The sequence below is a fragment of the Talpa europaea genome (assembly GCF_964194135.1).
Source record: "Talpa europaea genome assembly, chromosome: 7".
Taxonomy (NCBI): Eukaryota; Metazoa; Chordata; class Mammalia; order Eulipotyphla; family Talpidae; genus Talpa; species Talpa europaea.
The window spans coordinates 69,826,379-69,841,724 of NC_140074.1; the positions used below are offsets into that span (position 1 = coordinate 69,826,379).

General features: G+C 46.2%; 1 protein-coding gene across 1 annotated transcript in view; it reads right to left on the reverse strand.

Moving 5' to 3' along the window:
• Nucleotides 1–15,346, reverse strand: part of CDK5RAP2 (CDK5 regulatory subunit associated protein 2) — a gene marked incomplete at both ends in the record, with an annotated part of 167,128 nt that overhangs the window by 121,879 nt on the left and 29,903 nt on the right. Inside the window, 6 exons of the mRNA XM_084237826.1 lie at nt 1,468–1,560; nt 5,867–5,986; nt 6,842–6,895; nt 8,213–8,375; nt 11,676–11,830; nt 13,420–13,543. Coding sequence (XP_084093952.1) covers nt 1,468–1,560; nt 5,867–5,986; nt 6,842–6,895; nt 8,213–8,375; nt 11,676–11,830; nt 13,420–13,543 — 709 coding nt within the window. The remainder of the gene's footprint in view (nt 1–1,467; nt 1,561–5,866; nt 5,987–6,841; nt 6,896–8,212; nt 8,376–11,675; nt 11,831–13,419; nt 13,544–15,346) is intronic.

The window sequence follows — 15,346 nt, forward strand, 5'->3', positions numbered from 1 at the left end:
CGCCAAGACCTCGAAGATCATTTGGAAAATCTTGCAACTAGGGCTGAGGGCTATGAAAATTAATAAATGTACATAATAAGTCTGGGTACATTCATCATCCCTTCTTTCCTTCAAGGTCCAATATAACAAGTAAAACATCACAACGTTTGCAAGGATGTCTGGTCTCTGTTAATTGCCAAAGTGTTTTTTTTCCCCCCCTCAAGGAATGAGAAATAGGGGTGATTTTTCTAAGAATTCAGCCTCTAAAATTTGTTATTTTTTTAGCAAGGAAAAAACTTGCTCAGTGTAAAGTATAATTTCAGTTCCATTTCATCAGCCACTGTGAAAACGGTAGGGAAGGAAGGTCTGAGGTTCCAAAAGCAGAAATTTGTCTATTCTTCCAGTGCACCATCACTGAAACCAAATTACTTCAATTATTCTTATTGTTAACCAAAGCTTTATTGAAAATAAGGCATGGGATATGAATCTTAGGAATCGAATACTTTTGAATTGGATTTAACTTCTAACTTTTACCTTATAACCAAAAACAACTTGGCAGGAGGTGGTGGGAGGGGAGAGCTTACAACAGCATGGACTTACTCAGATGAAGGAATTTTACTGACTCGTTGAGTTAATAGTAGTAAGTACACAGTGAATAGGGAAACGAGAAACAGGAGAAGAACATGTTAATTAAAAACACAGAATCAAAATTAGCAAGAGAGTAAAGATCAAGGGGGTGACCAGCAGGAGTCCTTGCAATACATCTGGAGGGTGGGAGTAAAGAGCTAAGGAAGAAGAAATCATCAATGCCAGGACTAAAGAAGTCAGGTGAGGGGAGGGATGAGGTGACAGGTGAAAGCACAGGCTTAGGAGCACCACTGGCCCTGGGGTCAAATCCTACCTCTATCACTATCACTTGCGTGACCCTGAGTAAGTTATGTGATCTCTAACCCTAGATTCTCTTGGCAGTACAAGGATATTAATGCCTACTTCACGGTGTGGTTGTCTAGATTAACTGAGATAATCCATGGAGAGGACTTGGCACAGGACTTGGCACACAGTATGCATTTGGTAAATGCCAGCTGTCACTATTAGCAATTACTACATTTAAATCCTGGCCCTGCCACTTGCTATGTGACCATGAAGGCACACACCCTGGCTGAGCCTCAAAAGCCCCACAATACAAGGAGGTGATAATTGCCTCCCCCGCAGGGTTGTGAAGACTCCCTGAGAAGATCCACACATCCTGCACAGTCTATACTGGCAATTAACTCGGCACTCCTAGCAGGGCAGATACCTGTCATCACTGTCGTTATGGTACTAAGGAAGGGGCTAAAGAGGCACCCAGAGCTGAAGGAGAATTTCCTATAATTAGACTGAGCTCATTCTAGTCCCCAAAACCACTCGGTTTTCCTTTCAGCTGCTAAGGCCTGACCTCACCGGAATGAGGATCAAAGAGACAGTCACTCAACCAAAGTGAGCACTTACCTGAAATTTCTGGGCCTGTGCTTTCTGCGGGGCCTCGCTGGCTTTAGCAAAGGCAGCATTGAGCTCTTTGACTTCAGAGTTAAGTTCTTCCACCTGGGCAAAGGTAAGGACTCTCAGACAAGGGCTCAGCTGGGCCCGCCCCTCTGCACAGCCCCACTGCTTTTCCTGCTGCATTGTGTTGTGCTTAGAATCAAGGGCTTTGTACTCAGAAAAAAACCCAAAGTTGGAAAAATGGAATTTCTAATTTGGCTATTTAGAAGCTAGATGACTACAGGCAGGGTACTTAATCTCTTTGAGACTCAATTCCTTCAATTCTAAAATGAGGATGCCAGCACTCCCCAACACAGCATTAGAGGTTAGTGAGGGCATGTGTACTGGTGCTAAACAGGATGCCTAGCTCCTCCAAAGTGCTACTATTACTGCCCATGCAGACAATTCACCCAACAAACTGGCAGGGCCATCCCCAGAACCTCTCACCCTCTGGTGACCCCGTCTGTAGGGTAAAGAAAATATCAGGCTTTTCTGCCCTTCCGCCATCAGGATAGATGATGGATCCTTGTCCTGAATGCATGCCTGATGGCGGACACCTGGAATAGGTAGATGGGATTCAGCTGAGCTAAGACTGTGCTTTTAAGGGCGGCGTCACGGGGACGCCAGTAGCAGCAGCAGCAGCAGCAGCAGCAGAAGCCGAAGCTGAAAGAGAAGCCGAGAAGCAGCAGAACGAACGCCAGAGAGCCCAGATAGAGTAAAGACTTGCTGGGGGCTGAGATGTCTGCCAGCGTCCCAGCCCCCCAGCCAGCACCCCTGCCTGCCATATGCCTGGTGAACCCCAATAAAAGACCTGCAAAAACCCACTAAGGACTCTGACTCCTTTACCCGGTCTGCATGGGATCAGAAAACCTGCACTGTGGCCAGTCCTGCCCTTTACAATTGGCGTAAGTCGGCAAGATCCATGCAGACGGGTATTGGAGCCCTCCGAAGACCTGGAGGGACTAAGGAGAACAGACTGTTTGCCTGTGATGACGCTGGAGGCGCCATGGCGGCACAGAAAGTGGACAAAGTCCACGAGCTACAGGATGAGAACTGGCGTGAAGGAGACACCCGAGAGAACCAGCCAACGACACCAGAAAGGACCAGCCAACGACACGGAAAGGACCAGCCAACGACACCGGAAAGGACCAGCCAATGACCCCTGAGGCAGCAGGCCGTTGCTGAAGCAGGGAGAGGCCAATGGACTTGAACTGATGGATTGATGGACTGACAATCCCGCCAGAAGACGGAGGACCTTGCAGGTTGATATGTTTTGGGACCCTGGGGGTGGAATAGTTTTGTCTATAAACCCCAGGAGATGGGAATCTGGGGGTGGCCAGTGGGCCTAGATGGCCAAAAGCAGCCTGTTATGCCCAGCAGCCAGGTGGAGGAGAAAAGCCAACTAAGAAGGCAAAAGCTGGTACTGATGCTAAGTTGAGAAGCCCTAAGCGGCTGTTAAGCAGCCTTAATATGCTGAAGAACTGTGAGTCTCATAAAATTACCTGTGGGTGATGTCCTGCTCATTCTTGAGTGAGGGTGAGGAGCTGAGGAACCTGTCCTTGGGGGAGGGGTGGGGAATGTGGCTTGGGGTGGAGCCCAAGCCAAATGTAGAGTTTGGATCCCCGACCCAAGTGATTGTGCAGTGGGTTGGCTTGAGTGCAGGGGTCTGTGAGTCGCACTGGTGGCTGTGAAGGCCGAGTGTTGGAGCGACTGCAGACAGAAACCCTGAGGGTTGGCAATTACCCCCAACAGAATAAAATTGCCAATCCCAGAGCTAGTGCATGCTGGGGGTGGGTGCTGTGTGTGCCTTGTAGCTGAGACTACAGCCAGAGAAGGCCAGGAAGTCTGACGGCTCCTGGTGTGATATAGTAGATGCCGTGAGTGGTTCCCCTCCCTCGTATGAGCAGTGCCTTCACCAGCAGATTTGGTGGCTCATCTGCTGGTACCAATAATTGTCTTTTGCACTAAATTGGTGCCCTGCCTAGACTTATTTGTGTTCTGTTGTATTTTGTTATATTGTATTTTGTTATATTTGATGTATTTGCTTTTGTGGGCCATGGCTGCATTGTTTGCTTAGAAAATTGTATATATAAGTATATAAAATTGTATATATAATTGTATATATAAGTATATATAATAGAAAATTGTATAATTGTATATATAATTGTATATATAAGTTTTCTGTATGGCAGAAAACCCTGAGGGGGTGGACTGTAGGGGAAAGAAAATATCAGGCTTTTCTGCCCTTCCACCATCAGGATAGATGATGGATCCTTGTCCTGTATGCATGCCTGATGGCGGACACCTGGAATAGGTAGATGGGATTCAGCTGAGCTAAGACTGTGCTTTTAAGGGCGGCGTCACGAGGACGCCAGTAGCAGCAGCAGTAGCAGTAGAAGTAGAAGCCGAAGCTGAAAGAGAAGCCAAGAAGCAGCAGAACGAACGCCAGAGAGCCCAGATAGAGTAAAGACTTGCTGAGGGCTGGGAGGTCGGCCAGCCTCCCAGCCCCCCAGCCAGCACCTCTGCCTGCCACATGCCTGGTGAACCCCAATAAAAGACCTGCAAAAACCCACTAAGGACTGACTCCTTTACCCGGTCTCCATGGGATCAGAAAACCTGCACTGTGGCCAGTCCTGCCCTTTACACCGTCCCATACCCCAGCTAAGCTAGGACCACTGTGGCCACCACACCCTGAATGCTGCCAGCACCCAGAATGGGTCCACTGGAGTCACTACATATGGGAGGTCTCCAGCCTCGGTCTGGTCCTGAGCTCCCAGCGCACATACAAATGGTAGTTGCGGTATGATGAACCCAATCTCTGCTGCACCTGGCAACACAGCACTCAAACCCTCGCCCTCCATTCGCTCCTTCAACACCCAGTTTCTCATTTAGGGCCATACTTTTCACAGGCATTCCTTCTGTTTCCTTTGTACTTTTTTCTTCCTGTCCCTGAAATTCTGATGGCCCCTGTGCTCCCAGCCTCAGTCTTACTTCCCCTCTACACTTGGATGAGGAGATCGACTCCACCCCTCAAGGTATTGGAGACACCACCACATTCCCAGTCATGCCAGCCAGACACCCAGACATCATTCTCACCCACGCCTCTCAAGGTGTCCATCTAACTATCTAATTGCCCAAACAATTCTAATTTTCAGTCATTTTTTATTCTAATTTTATTTCTTGAATAAGCTCTGCCCCTCCATTCTCCATTGCTGTACCAGTTCTAATGCAGCCACTGGCTCTTGCCTCCATTCCCTGCCCCTCAACAACCCACTCTCTGCAGCACACCCCTCCGTCTTAAAAGCTTTTGGTGGGAGCCATCCAATAGCTAGACAGTCCCTTCACCATCCATGGGACCCTAGCAACCTCTCCAGCTTCTCTCACCTCACTTAAGCTCTGTACACAATGCTCTGACAACTTCAGCCTGTATTTGCTTCCACAAACACTTATGGGCTCTTCCCTAAACTGAATGCCTTAACCCAAATCCTCCCCGAGTGAAAAATCCTCCCCTCTTCATAAAACGGCCTCCTCATCTCTGCCTCCCTCCCCTGTGACTCCTACTCACCCTTAAAAATTCAGCTAAGACAGCTTCTCTTCTAAGTACCAATCCTTGCTCCCCACATACTCACCCTAATCTAGATTGGGCCTCCTTTCCCTCCACTTCCAATGCCCCCTGGACTTCCCTCAGTCCACACACCTGGGCTTTCCTCCCTGACTCCAAGCCTCACTGTTAGAGTCACAACAGATAGTTGTACCTCTGACAAGAACGCAGGGAACCCTCACCCTTGGAGCCAAAGACAACAATGCAGGGAGTCATCAAACCGGTCCACAGTCAGGGCCTCGTCTCCCCAAATGCTTCATCTCAACTTTCTATTGTCTTTCAAAAGACTAGACCCGCACTATCTGGAATGGTGGCCACTAGCCATGTAGCCACCAGGCATTTGACAACCGTGCTTAGTCTGATGATGATGTGCTGTAAGCACAGCTGAAATTCAAAGACAAAGTTAGGGTTTGGTTTTGTTTTAATGATAAATACCTCAGTATTTCTTTTGTCTTACTGATCACTTGGAAATGGCAACATTTAACACATATATACGATTAAAATTAATTTCATTTAATTTCTTTTTACTTCTTCTAATGCGGCCACTAGAAAATTTTAAATTGCATATGTAACTCCTATTTTTATTGAACAGCACTGGATCAGACACTCCAAAAGAATTTCCAATCGGTGAAAGGACCCTTTCCCCCACTGTCTATACTCATCTCGGCTCTCTCATAAATTTTTCACTAAAGCTGAAAATTCAGGGTAGAACAGGCCAATCACAGAAGTTAATAAAGAAAAATCTCACTTCAGGTCTATCAGACATACCTCCTTTTCCTTTGACTTTAATGCCATGGTTAGACCCTGAATGGCTTTATCTCTTTTTAAACTATTTTTCTTTTCTGTAGCAATTTCTCTTTCCTTCTCTCTCAGGTCCTCCTGAAGGGCCTAAATTAGATTAGAAAAAGATTCACTAAGTTGATGCGTTCCAACCAAAATGCACTGTAAATATATCTTTAAGAGCACACTCAAATGCAGTTATTCTATCTTATTCCTGTCAACCTGTGATTAATGTTTCCAAGTAGAGCTGAACGTAGAGGCATCAGCTCCAAGTTACTGTGTTACCGCTCACGGCAACGGGGCTGGGTGAAAGGAAGGGGATCAGATCAGTTAAGACAATGACAGCTATTCCTATGGGAAGGACTCTAGTGCCTTCTAGAATTTGAATACAGTCACATCAGACTCTGAAACCATACCAGGTTATTTGGGTGAAATAACAGATCATTTATTTCATTTCTTAATGCTACAAAAGCTAGCAGAGAATTTGGTTTGATGGAACCTGATCATATACATTTAGAGTCTGAGTTCATTTCCAAAGATAATCACTGCCACCACCCCCTCAGGCTGTTGTGAGGATCACACAAGATAATAGAGGTGAAGGCACTTTCTATAGAAACTGGCAGGCACTAAACAAATGCCCGCTGCTCTGACTGGGGGACCACAGTGCAGCCGCTCAGGAATGAGACTAGAGGCCTAAAATCCTCGTGTACCTCTTCCAAGCCACATGATCTTGGCAAAGGGACTCACCTTTCTGAGACTCACATGCCACATCTGCAAAATGGCAATGCCTACTTCACAGTTATTGCAAAGACTGAGAAATCCACTACAATGCCTGAAGTTTGACTGGCTCATTGTCACATTCAATGAATGACAGCTATTGTCACACAGAACTATCTATTGCTCTCAGAATAAAGCAAGAAGCAAGGATGATTCCTCAATAAATCTGAAATTGTATCAACATACCTGGATCCTCTCTTCAAAGCGATTTCTCTCCTTCTGGCATTCCTTGTGCGTGACCTAGAAAAAGGCATTCATTGGTGCCCAGAAGGGATCCAAAACCCAATAGTTTCCCAGGACAACAGAGTGAACATCTCATTTACTTATTTTTCCCTGCCACTATGGAGCTCATGGAGGCAGTGTTCACTCTTTCTCTCTCACCCAGAGCCCCACCCAAGTAGTGAAAAACATAGACAAGCAGCTCACGCTCCTGCCTCAACAGCCTCCAAGAGAACAAGCCACGCTGAATATGGGAAAGGCATTCTAAAGGACAGGGCCCCAGAAGTGAGAAAGCGGGGTCAAAGGAGGGGCTAAAGAATTCACTGCCATGGGAGAGACCAAGACCCTGCTCTATTAAAAAAAACCCAGGTGCTCCTGAGCACCCAGTGCCTCCCCACGTGCAAAAATACCGCACAAGAAGTGAAAGGTCTCAACTAGGTCTACCTGCTTTTCCAGGTCCCACCCCACCCCCATTTCAAAGTAGTTGGCCTAGTGTGGAGGGGGGTCCAGGGAGGCATGGGTCTGGCATGAGTTATCCACCTCCAGGAGCGTGTATCTAAACTCAACACAAGGACCATGCCCTCTACCTTGCAAGGTGGCCGGGATTAAATGAGGTGGTATGCTGACGCCCTTTGCAGGCAGTTGGGCCCAATAAAGATTAGTTCCCTTCTCCCACTGCCTCGGAAATTTCTCACCAAAATTGGCCTTAAGCTTGCTTCCAATCACACGAATAAATGAGTATGTCCCACAATTTTATCCTCAGAAAACCCAAATGGTGAAAATTAAGTTCCTAGACAATAACAAGTTAAGACATGGGAAGCAGAGACAAGCAGGTAGGTATTGTCTTTTCACCCAACTCTTTACATGAGCACAAGGTTGGAAAGAAATAAAACATCCCAGGTCCAGGCCTCCCCAGTGGTGCAGCGGTTGAGCGCTGGGCTGCGAAGCTGCCCACAGCCTCTGCAGTGCAGGTTCGATCCCCGGCCACCTGCGAGGGTTCCACATGGCGCACAGACCTCTCCTGTCACACTCGCTGCTCCCCTCAGCAGTGTATTTCTTCAGTCTGCCTGTTCTGTTCCCCGCTCTGGCTCTGGTGAACTCTCTCACCCTCCCATGCTTCTGACTACCCAGTGCTTGTATAAATAAATAAATAAATCTTTAAAAAAAAAAAAAAAAAGCCAGGTCCCCACAAAGGAGGTCTGTGCTAATTCCTAGGCTGACAGGGAGCAAATGACAAGAAGCAGACTGTGTGGAAACTGCAGGGCTGAATGCGCACCCCACTCCCAGGGAGGAGTCTGGTCTGCTAATTAAAGCCCGCCTTCAATCCTGTCAGCTCACCTCAGCTTCTCTCTCCTTTTCTTCTCTCCAAGCAGCAGAAAGTCCTCGGAGCTCTCCAGATGACACATTCTCATCAGGAGATGCCATCTGAGATTTCTCCTCTTGAAGGCACTGAATTAAAGCTTCTTTGCTCTTCAAAGATAGCTTCAACTCCTCAATCAGTCTAAAAGAGAACAAAACGTAAATATTAATTTTAAGCTGTTCTCTTAGCTCAGTGGAGCAGGGGGAGGTAGGAAACAGGGCCAGTGTAGGGTAAGGTTAAAAAGTATCAGGTTTTTCTGCCCTCCGGCCATCAGGATAGATGACGGAACCCTGTGGTCCTGAATGCATGCCTGATGGCAGGCACTGGGAATAGGGTGTGGGCATATGTAGATGGGATTCACCTGGGCTAAGGCTAGGCTTTTTAGGGCGGCGTCACGGGGACGCCAACAGAAGCCGAGAGAAGCAGCAGCAGGAAAAGCAGGAGAGCAGACAATCAGAGAGAAGAGAGAAGGCCAGAGAGCCCAGAACGAGTGAAGACTTGCTGGGGGCTGGGAAGCCTGCCAGCCTCCCGGGCCCCTGGCACCTCTGCCTGGTAAATCCCAATAAAAGCCTGCAAAAGCCACCGAGGATTCTCTAGGACTCCTTTTTTTTTTTTTTTTTTTGGTGGGACCTTCGCCGGTGGCTGGGGAACGAATCGGCGCTGCAGAGGCTGCGGGCAGCCTCGCAGCCCAGCTCTCAACCGCTGCGCCACCAGGGGAGGCCCCGTTAGGACTCCTTCTTTACACAGTCTGCTGGATTAGAAAACTTGCACTGTGTTTCCCTGCCCCTACAACCAGACATCTCCAAAGGAGACACCTTCAATGGCTGATGGAAACTGAATCGCACGTTGCAGGTTCGAGATTAAGGGCCACACACCACCTTCCCACCTCTGGCACTGGCCCTGTTTGATCCTCACTCTGAGACGCCAAAACTTTGATCAAGTAACATCCCTACTCAAAGACTTTCAGTGGTTCCCACCAGCCACATTACTAATTTTTTCTGGTCAAGAAATTCAGCATAAGTCTATTAAACATAACCAACAGAGCAGAGCTGTTCCATGAGTGTGAAAAAAGTAAAGAACGTCCCTTCCTTTCTCCTCAGGACCAAGTTTAAAACACACTGACTTTCAAGAAAAGGCCAAACTTCTCAGCAAGGCATGCAAGACCCTAGCTTTTGGGGTCCAGAAGATCAGAGGTGGCTGCTGACAGCTTCAGCTTCAGCTCTCACAGGAAACCATCACCCTCACTTTCAGTTCTTTCTAGAAGCCAGGTTGTTCCGTGCCTCTACTGCTTTGCTCACACCATTTTCTCTTCCGAGAATGCCCTTCACAACTCTTCCACCTGCACCTGATATACACCCATTCATCCTGCCAGTCAGTCAGATTACCTTCCTCACGGAAGCTCTGCCAACCCACACCTGTGGGCTCTCATCAGATGGAGCTGACACATCCATCTCTGGGCCACCAAACTGCCCCATATCAACTGTTCCCTGACATGGCCAAGTCATTTTAACTCTAGAAACCTGCATTTCCTCAGCTACAAAATGGGGAGAGCTTGCTTATATGGAATGGAGGTGCATGTATCAAAATGGCCCTACAAACCTTTAAGCATACAGAAGAACTCAACAAATGACAGTTGTTTTAATTATTACTTTATTTTAAGCATTAGGCAGTTAGCATTTTGTCAGACATAGCGGACCCCTCAGAAGTGCCTTTCTATAACTTCGAAAGCAACTTAGTATAGTAGAAAGAGCAAAGGCTTAGAAGCCTGAGAATTTCCCCAGCTGAATATCTGCTCTCTTCCACCCCAGATTCATATGTTGGGGTCCTAACCCCAAGGCTAATGGCATTAGGAAGCAGAGTATTTGCAAGGTGATTTGGTCATGAGAGTGAAACCCATGAAAGGGAGCAATGCCTCATAAATGAGGCCCCAGGGAGATCTCTCACCCCCTCCACCACATGAGGATACAGGGAGAAGTCTGACTGGGAAGAGGGCCCTCACCCAACCTCATCTCAGACTTCCAGCCTCTACAACGGTGAGAAATGAAATAAATTTGTATTATTTCTAAGCCACCCAGTCTATGGTAAGTTTGCTATGGCACCCCGAATGGAATAAGACAAGTGGATACAGAGAGTACCCCGGCAACACCAATGCAATGCCCTCAAAACTTGGAACGAGGAGTAAGACTGCCCTCTAGGGGTTAAATTCTGAAATCGTCACATAATCAATTGGAGAAGTAAAAATTTAAGTTTCCTGACTTATCCTGAGATCAATCCCTAAGCTTCGGTTTTTTAGATCACAGTTAAGAAAAGGTTGCAACCAGAAAAATAAACGCTAGCTTCTTCAACTGCGGAAGCTAGGTCACTGAAATAGGGAGGCAAGGGGCTCTCCCTCCGTCTGTTCACTCCTCTTTTACAAATGACCCTAGAATGTTGGCTCATCTGATTTCCAGATCCATAGTGAAAACAAGTAGCAGACGCAAATTTCAAAAGGTAGTATGGAGACAGAAATAAAAGCAAACCGCTGGTGGGGAGCCAGGGCAACTGGGCACAGTAACCTAAACAACACGGTGGGCCGTCAATGCGGGGCACACTGAGCAGGAAGAGAAACCCAGTCAGCAACCTCTATTTTTGCTTTAAAACAATTTCTGTCAGATTCCAGAAGTTTGGCTCTTCAATGGATAGGTCATAGGTTAACCAGAGATTTCACTTACATTAATCATTCAGCCTCCCACTCAGTGACTGCCAAAGCAAGGCAAAAGTAGTAAACTGTAAGGTTTATAGGAAAAAACAAAACTTCAACTGTCTCCTGAGCGGCTTTAATCAAAAGTTTGGTTTTAAGATAGGATGAGCACTAAAGAGATCACACAGCCCATCCATTTCTCTGGATTAACTAGCTCACAGTTTATTCCCAGACACCCAACAGCTCCCTACGTGGCCTATAAATACTGTGCTAATACAGTCTTGGCCCCTTGCACTCTACTAATTTAGGCCCTTGGCGTAAGAGGTGTGAAGGACAAACTTACTAGTATTTACTGTAGGGAAGCAGTCCCCCACGGTTACCTTTGGGAAGATCCACAAGAGAAATTTCTCTGAGAGTGTCAACGCCTCCTGTTACTAGCTCCTTTGATCTTGTGAGTAATGTGAATCTTCATGTTCACCAAGACTGCTTTTCCCTTGCTCCCTTGCTAACCAGGAAGTTAACAGCCAAAACTGAATGCTAAGCTTAGTATCTGAATAGAATTTTTTGAGTGTGATTTTCTATCTGTTCTCTCCGTCCTCATATCACTACCCTTCCCTTTTCCTTTCAGTTTGATTTTATCCCTACTTTCCTGACTGGGCGGGGGACAAGTAGCGGAGGGAAGGAAATGGGAAGGAAGGGAACAACTCTCTCCCCTGCCTCCAGGGAAGAATGTCAGAGGACCACAGGCATGTGAGCCAGACCTGTCCTTCTCTTCCAGGACCGCAGCCATCTCCAGGTCCCCCTCATGCATCTTCTTCATCTCCGAAAGCTTGTTTTCCAAGCTTAACCGAAGAGCCATCTCCGTTTCTGTCCCCGCAAAGGCCTTTTCCAGTTCAGCTTGGGCGGCTTTCACATCCTAGAGTGAAATTAAATGCATTTGATGCAATTTTTCAATACAATTGGGAACATTTTAAAAGGAAATTGGATTAAAATATAAATATTTATGACTTTTTCTCCAGTACATTTCCCCTCCCTGAATTGTACTATACATGGGGAGAATCAGTAATAAATACATTTGCCAGCCATTTTCCCCTCTTGTATCCTGAAGAGTAATAGGCATTTCCAATGGAAAAGACTCAACTCTACAAGAACTGTATTTTGGTTTTGAAAAATCAGATCAATATTTACAGCTTCAATGAGAACAAGGAGAAATGTGCCTCTCAAAACCCAAACATACATAAATTCCAAAGAGTCACCATAATCTCCATATAAATTCATCCCACACTCCACTACTCCCTCACTATTTTTGTAAGATAATGACTATACCATTCTAAAGAACATTTTCTATTTCTCCGAGGTGATTTAGGTGGTAAAAATTCTATGTTCTTCTTGAGAGCTCAAAAAAGTCAGCAAGGAAATTATCTAACTCACGGCGGCAATGTCTGTTAGAGAAAAAGGCCTAGTGATCACAAAACTAACCTAGGAGTAGATGGGAATCGCCAACTACTTGCGCCAACTCCCAAAACTAAAAGTCATATCAAGCTATGTTCAAAACCCCGCCCTCCCACTTATTCACTTGGGGAGGAAAACTTTTTAACATCTAGGTGAAAGGACATTTTAACCAAGAAATATCCTGACTCCCATCATAGTCACAGGATGTACCTTAATGGGACCAAGTAGCAGGAAGAGCTACACCCAGTGCCTCCTTAGAAAAAGCATTCAGTGAATGAGGGTGGAAAGGTGGGATGGAGGGATGATGGGGCTGAGGGACAGAGGGGTAGAGGGAGAGAGAATGGGAGAATCAAGGGGTGGAGGAATGGTGGGATGGAGTGATAGAGAGGTGAAGGGATGGGAGGATGGAAGGGTGGAGGGGTAGAGAGATGGAGGAGGGTGAGGTAGTGGGGTGGAGGGGTAGAGGGATGGAGGGATAAGAGGGATGGAGGGGTGATGGGGTAGAGAGATGGAGGGTAGAGAGATGGAGGGGTGGAGGGTGGAGGGATAGAGGGATAAAGGGGTAGAGGGAAGGAGGGGTGGAGAGGTAGAAGGATAGAGGGATGGAGGGATGGAACAATGGTCACGAAATCTGGCTCTAGGCTTAGCTAATATTAGGTAAGTCACTTATCCTCACTGGGTCTCAGTTTCCTTCTCTATAAAATAAGGAGGTAACCAAGGTAATAAGGAGAGTGGTATTATAGCAAGAACAAAAGCTTTAAAATCAGCAGTTAGAAGTTTTAACCAAGGATAAAACTTGAACTAGTTAGTCTTTCTCTCCTAGTGTCCTCGTCGGCGGGAACAAAAACAACACTGGCCAGTCTGCAGGGGTTAAGGTGTGAATCAAGCAAGTGAAGTGCCCAGGACACAGCTGCAGGACCCGGGCAATGGTCAATGGGGTGGTTCTTGTTTCTGGTAAAAGTGACAGTTTATAAAAAAGGAACAATCGTCTGCCCACTCCAGTATTAACCGACTGTAAGAAAAATACATTCTCCTCTGGATTTCCATACTTGCCTCTTCTAAAAGGAATATTCTTTTGTTAAGCACATCTTCAACCTGCTGCACCTTCTTCTGCGCATCTTCTTTCACCCGCTGGATCTCAGAGCCTCCCCCTACAGTGAGGCTCTCAACAGCTTTGCTGCAAAAAGACGCAAACGTGTGAAATGCATACAAGGAACAGATGGTGATTTCAATAGCCCCAAAGAGACAAGGAATATGTGTTAGTCGTTTCTCCCACAGAGCCATGCTGAGCTTCTTTTTGTTAATTAATATTTGTAATTTAAAACAGAGAGTGTAATATATAAATGCATCAAATCAACATGCTATACATCTTAAACTTACACAATGTTCTATGTCAATTATATGTATATATGTATAATTAAAAAGCCTAGATAAGAAAAAAATAAGAATCTTCTATAATTGCATCACTCAGAACTCATTAACAATTTAGTATATAGTTTTTCAGAAGCTTTCTACAAAAAGCAGACCACACAGTACAAATCTATTACGTGATTTTAGTACTTACCATACTATAAACATCCTTTTGTGTCAATAAATACAAATCTCTATCATTTTTAAAGGCTACTGATTAAGTCACTATAGGAAAGGTACTGTTATACATTAAATCAATCCCCTATTTTTAAAACATTTCATTGTTTCTGACCTTAACATTTGTGTGATACAAAGTTCTGAGAACAGCACCTGATACAAAGTTAATATACAATAAATGTTAGTGCTACTGCTTATTACCACAAGCAGGTTATGATAATAGCATCCCATACATATACCAACCCGTGACTTCCTTAGGATCAATTCCTAGAAAGGGAAAGAGATGAGCACAGTCTTAAGACTTTTGATAACTTGCCAAATTTCCCAGCAGGAATCTTGCACAGAGCACACTCCGCCAGTGGCAGGAGCATGTGCCAGCCCATGTGCAAGATGCTGTCTGCTTCACCTTCAGCCACAGGAGGGTCGGACAAGTGGGTCATGCACTGGCTACTACTTAGGGCCTGAGGAGCAAAAGTACACCTGCAGCCACACTCCAAGTTCCTCCCACGCAGCGGACAATCACAGAGCCCACACCACTAGGCATCCTCCCTGCTTGGAGACCAGTGGCGAGAACAGCACACCCAAAGCAGACACGGGACCATGACCACAGATGCCTCATTCTGATTCTCCCCAAAAGAAAACCAGTGTCATATAGGAATGTGTGAGACATGTGTAGCGGTTCTCATCAGATTTCTAAAATGATAGAGGGTTTCTAAAAGGCAGAATAATAAAGGAAATGGCTCCACCTAAAGCTGGTTTCTCAGAGAAACTGCAATGGAACAACCCTATTCACCAGCCCCCCAGCCTGTCTTCAGGGGTGAAGAAAATGTTCTGAATGAAGAGCCACACGATCTGACACTCAGACGCTCACATGCACAGACCATGTGAGTTTGTAACTGAGAACAACAGAAAGTCAAGAGGGTCACACTTGCTGTCCAAGCCTCAAACATGAGTTGCCTGCAAATAAAGACTTTATTCATATGTATTTTCCTCTCACCAAAAAGCTTTCTGAAGGCCCCAGCGTCATGATGTCATTTTAATGGAATTCACTGTGAACAACTGGAGAGAAAGATCAAGGGCTCTGAAGCTGAACAGAGGTCCTTCCAAACTCCACCTCTATTATGTCTGCAGTGTGACTCTGGGTAAACTACCCCTTACACCTGAGTTTCCTCATTTGAAAAATGAGATGAGACCTCTTGAAATGAGTGTACTGACACTCGTGGAGCAGGCGCCCCTTCCTCGGGATCTGAGCCCTGCAGGCCAGCCCGTTGCCTGAGGCCACCCCGCAGGCCCTGCTGGGCGCTGCCTCTTTCCACCCTGGCCGGCCTGAGAACAGATTACCACTGGGTGCACTCAGGCCACCAGAGCTACTTCCTGATTATTGCCAAGAAAC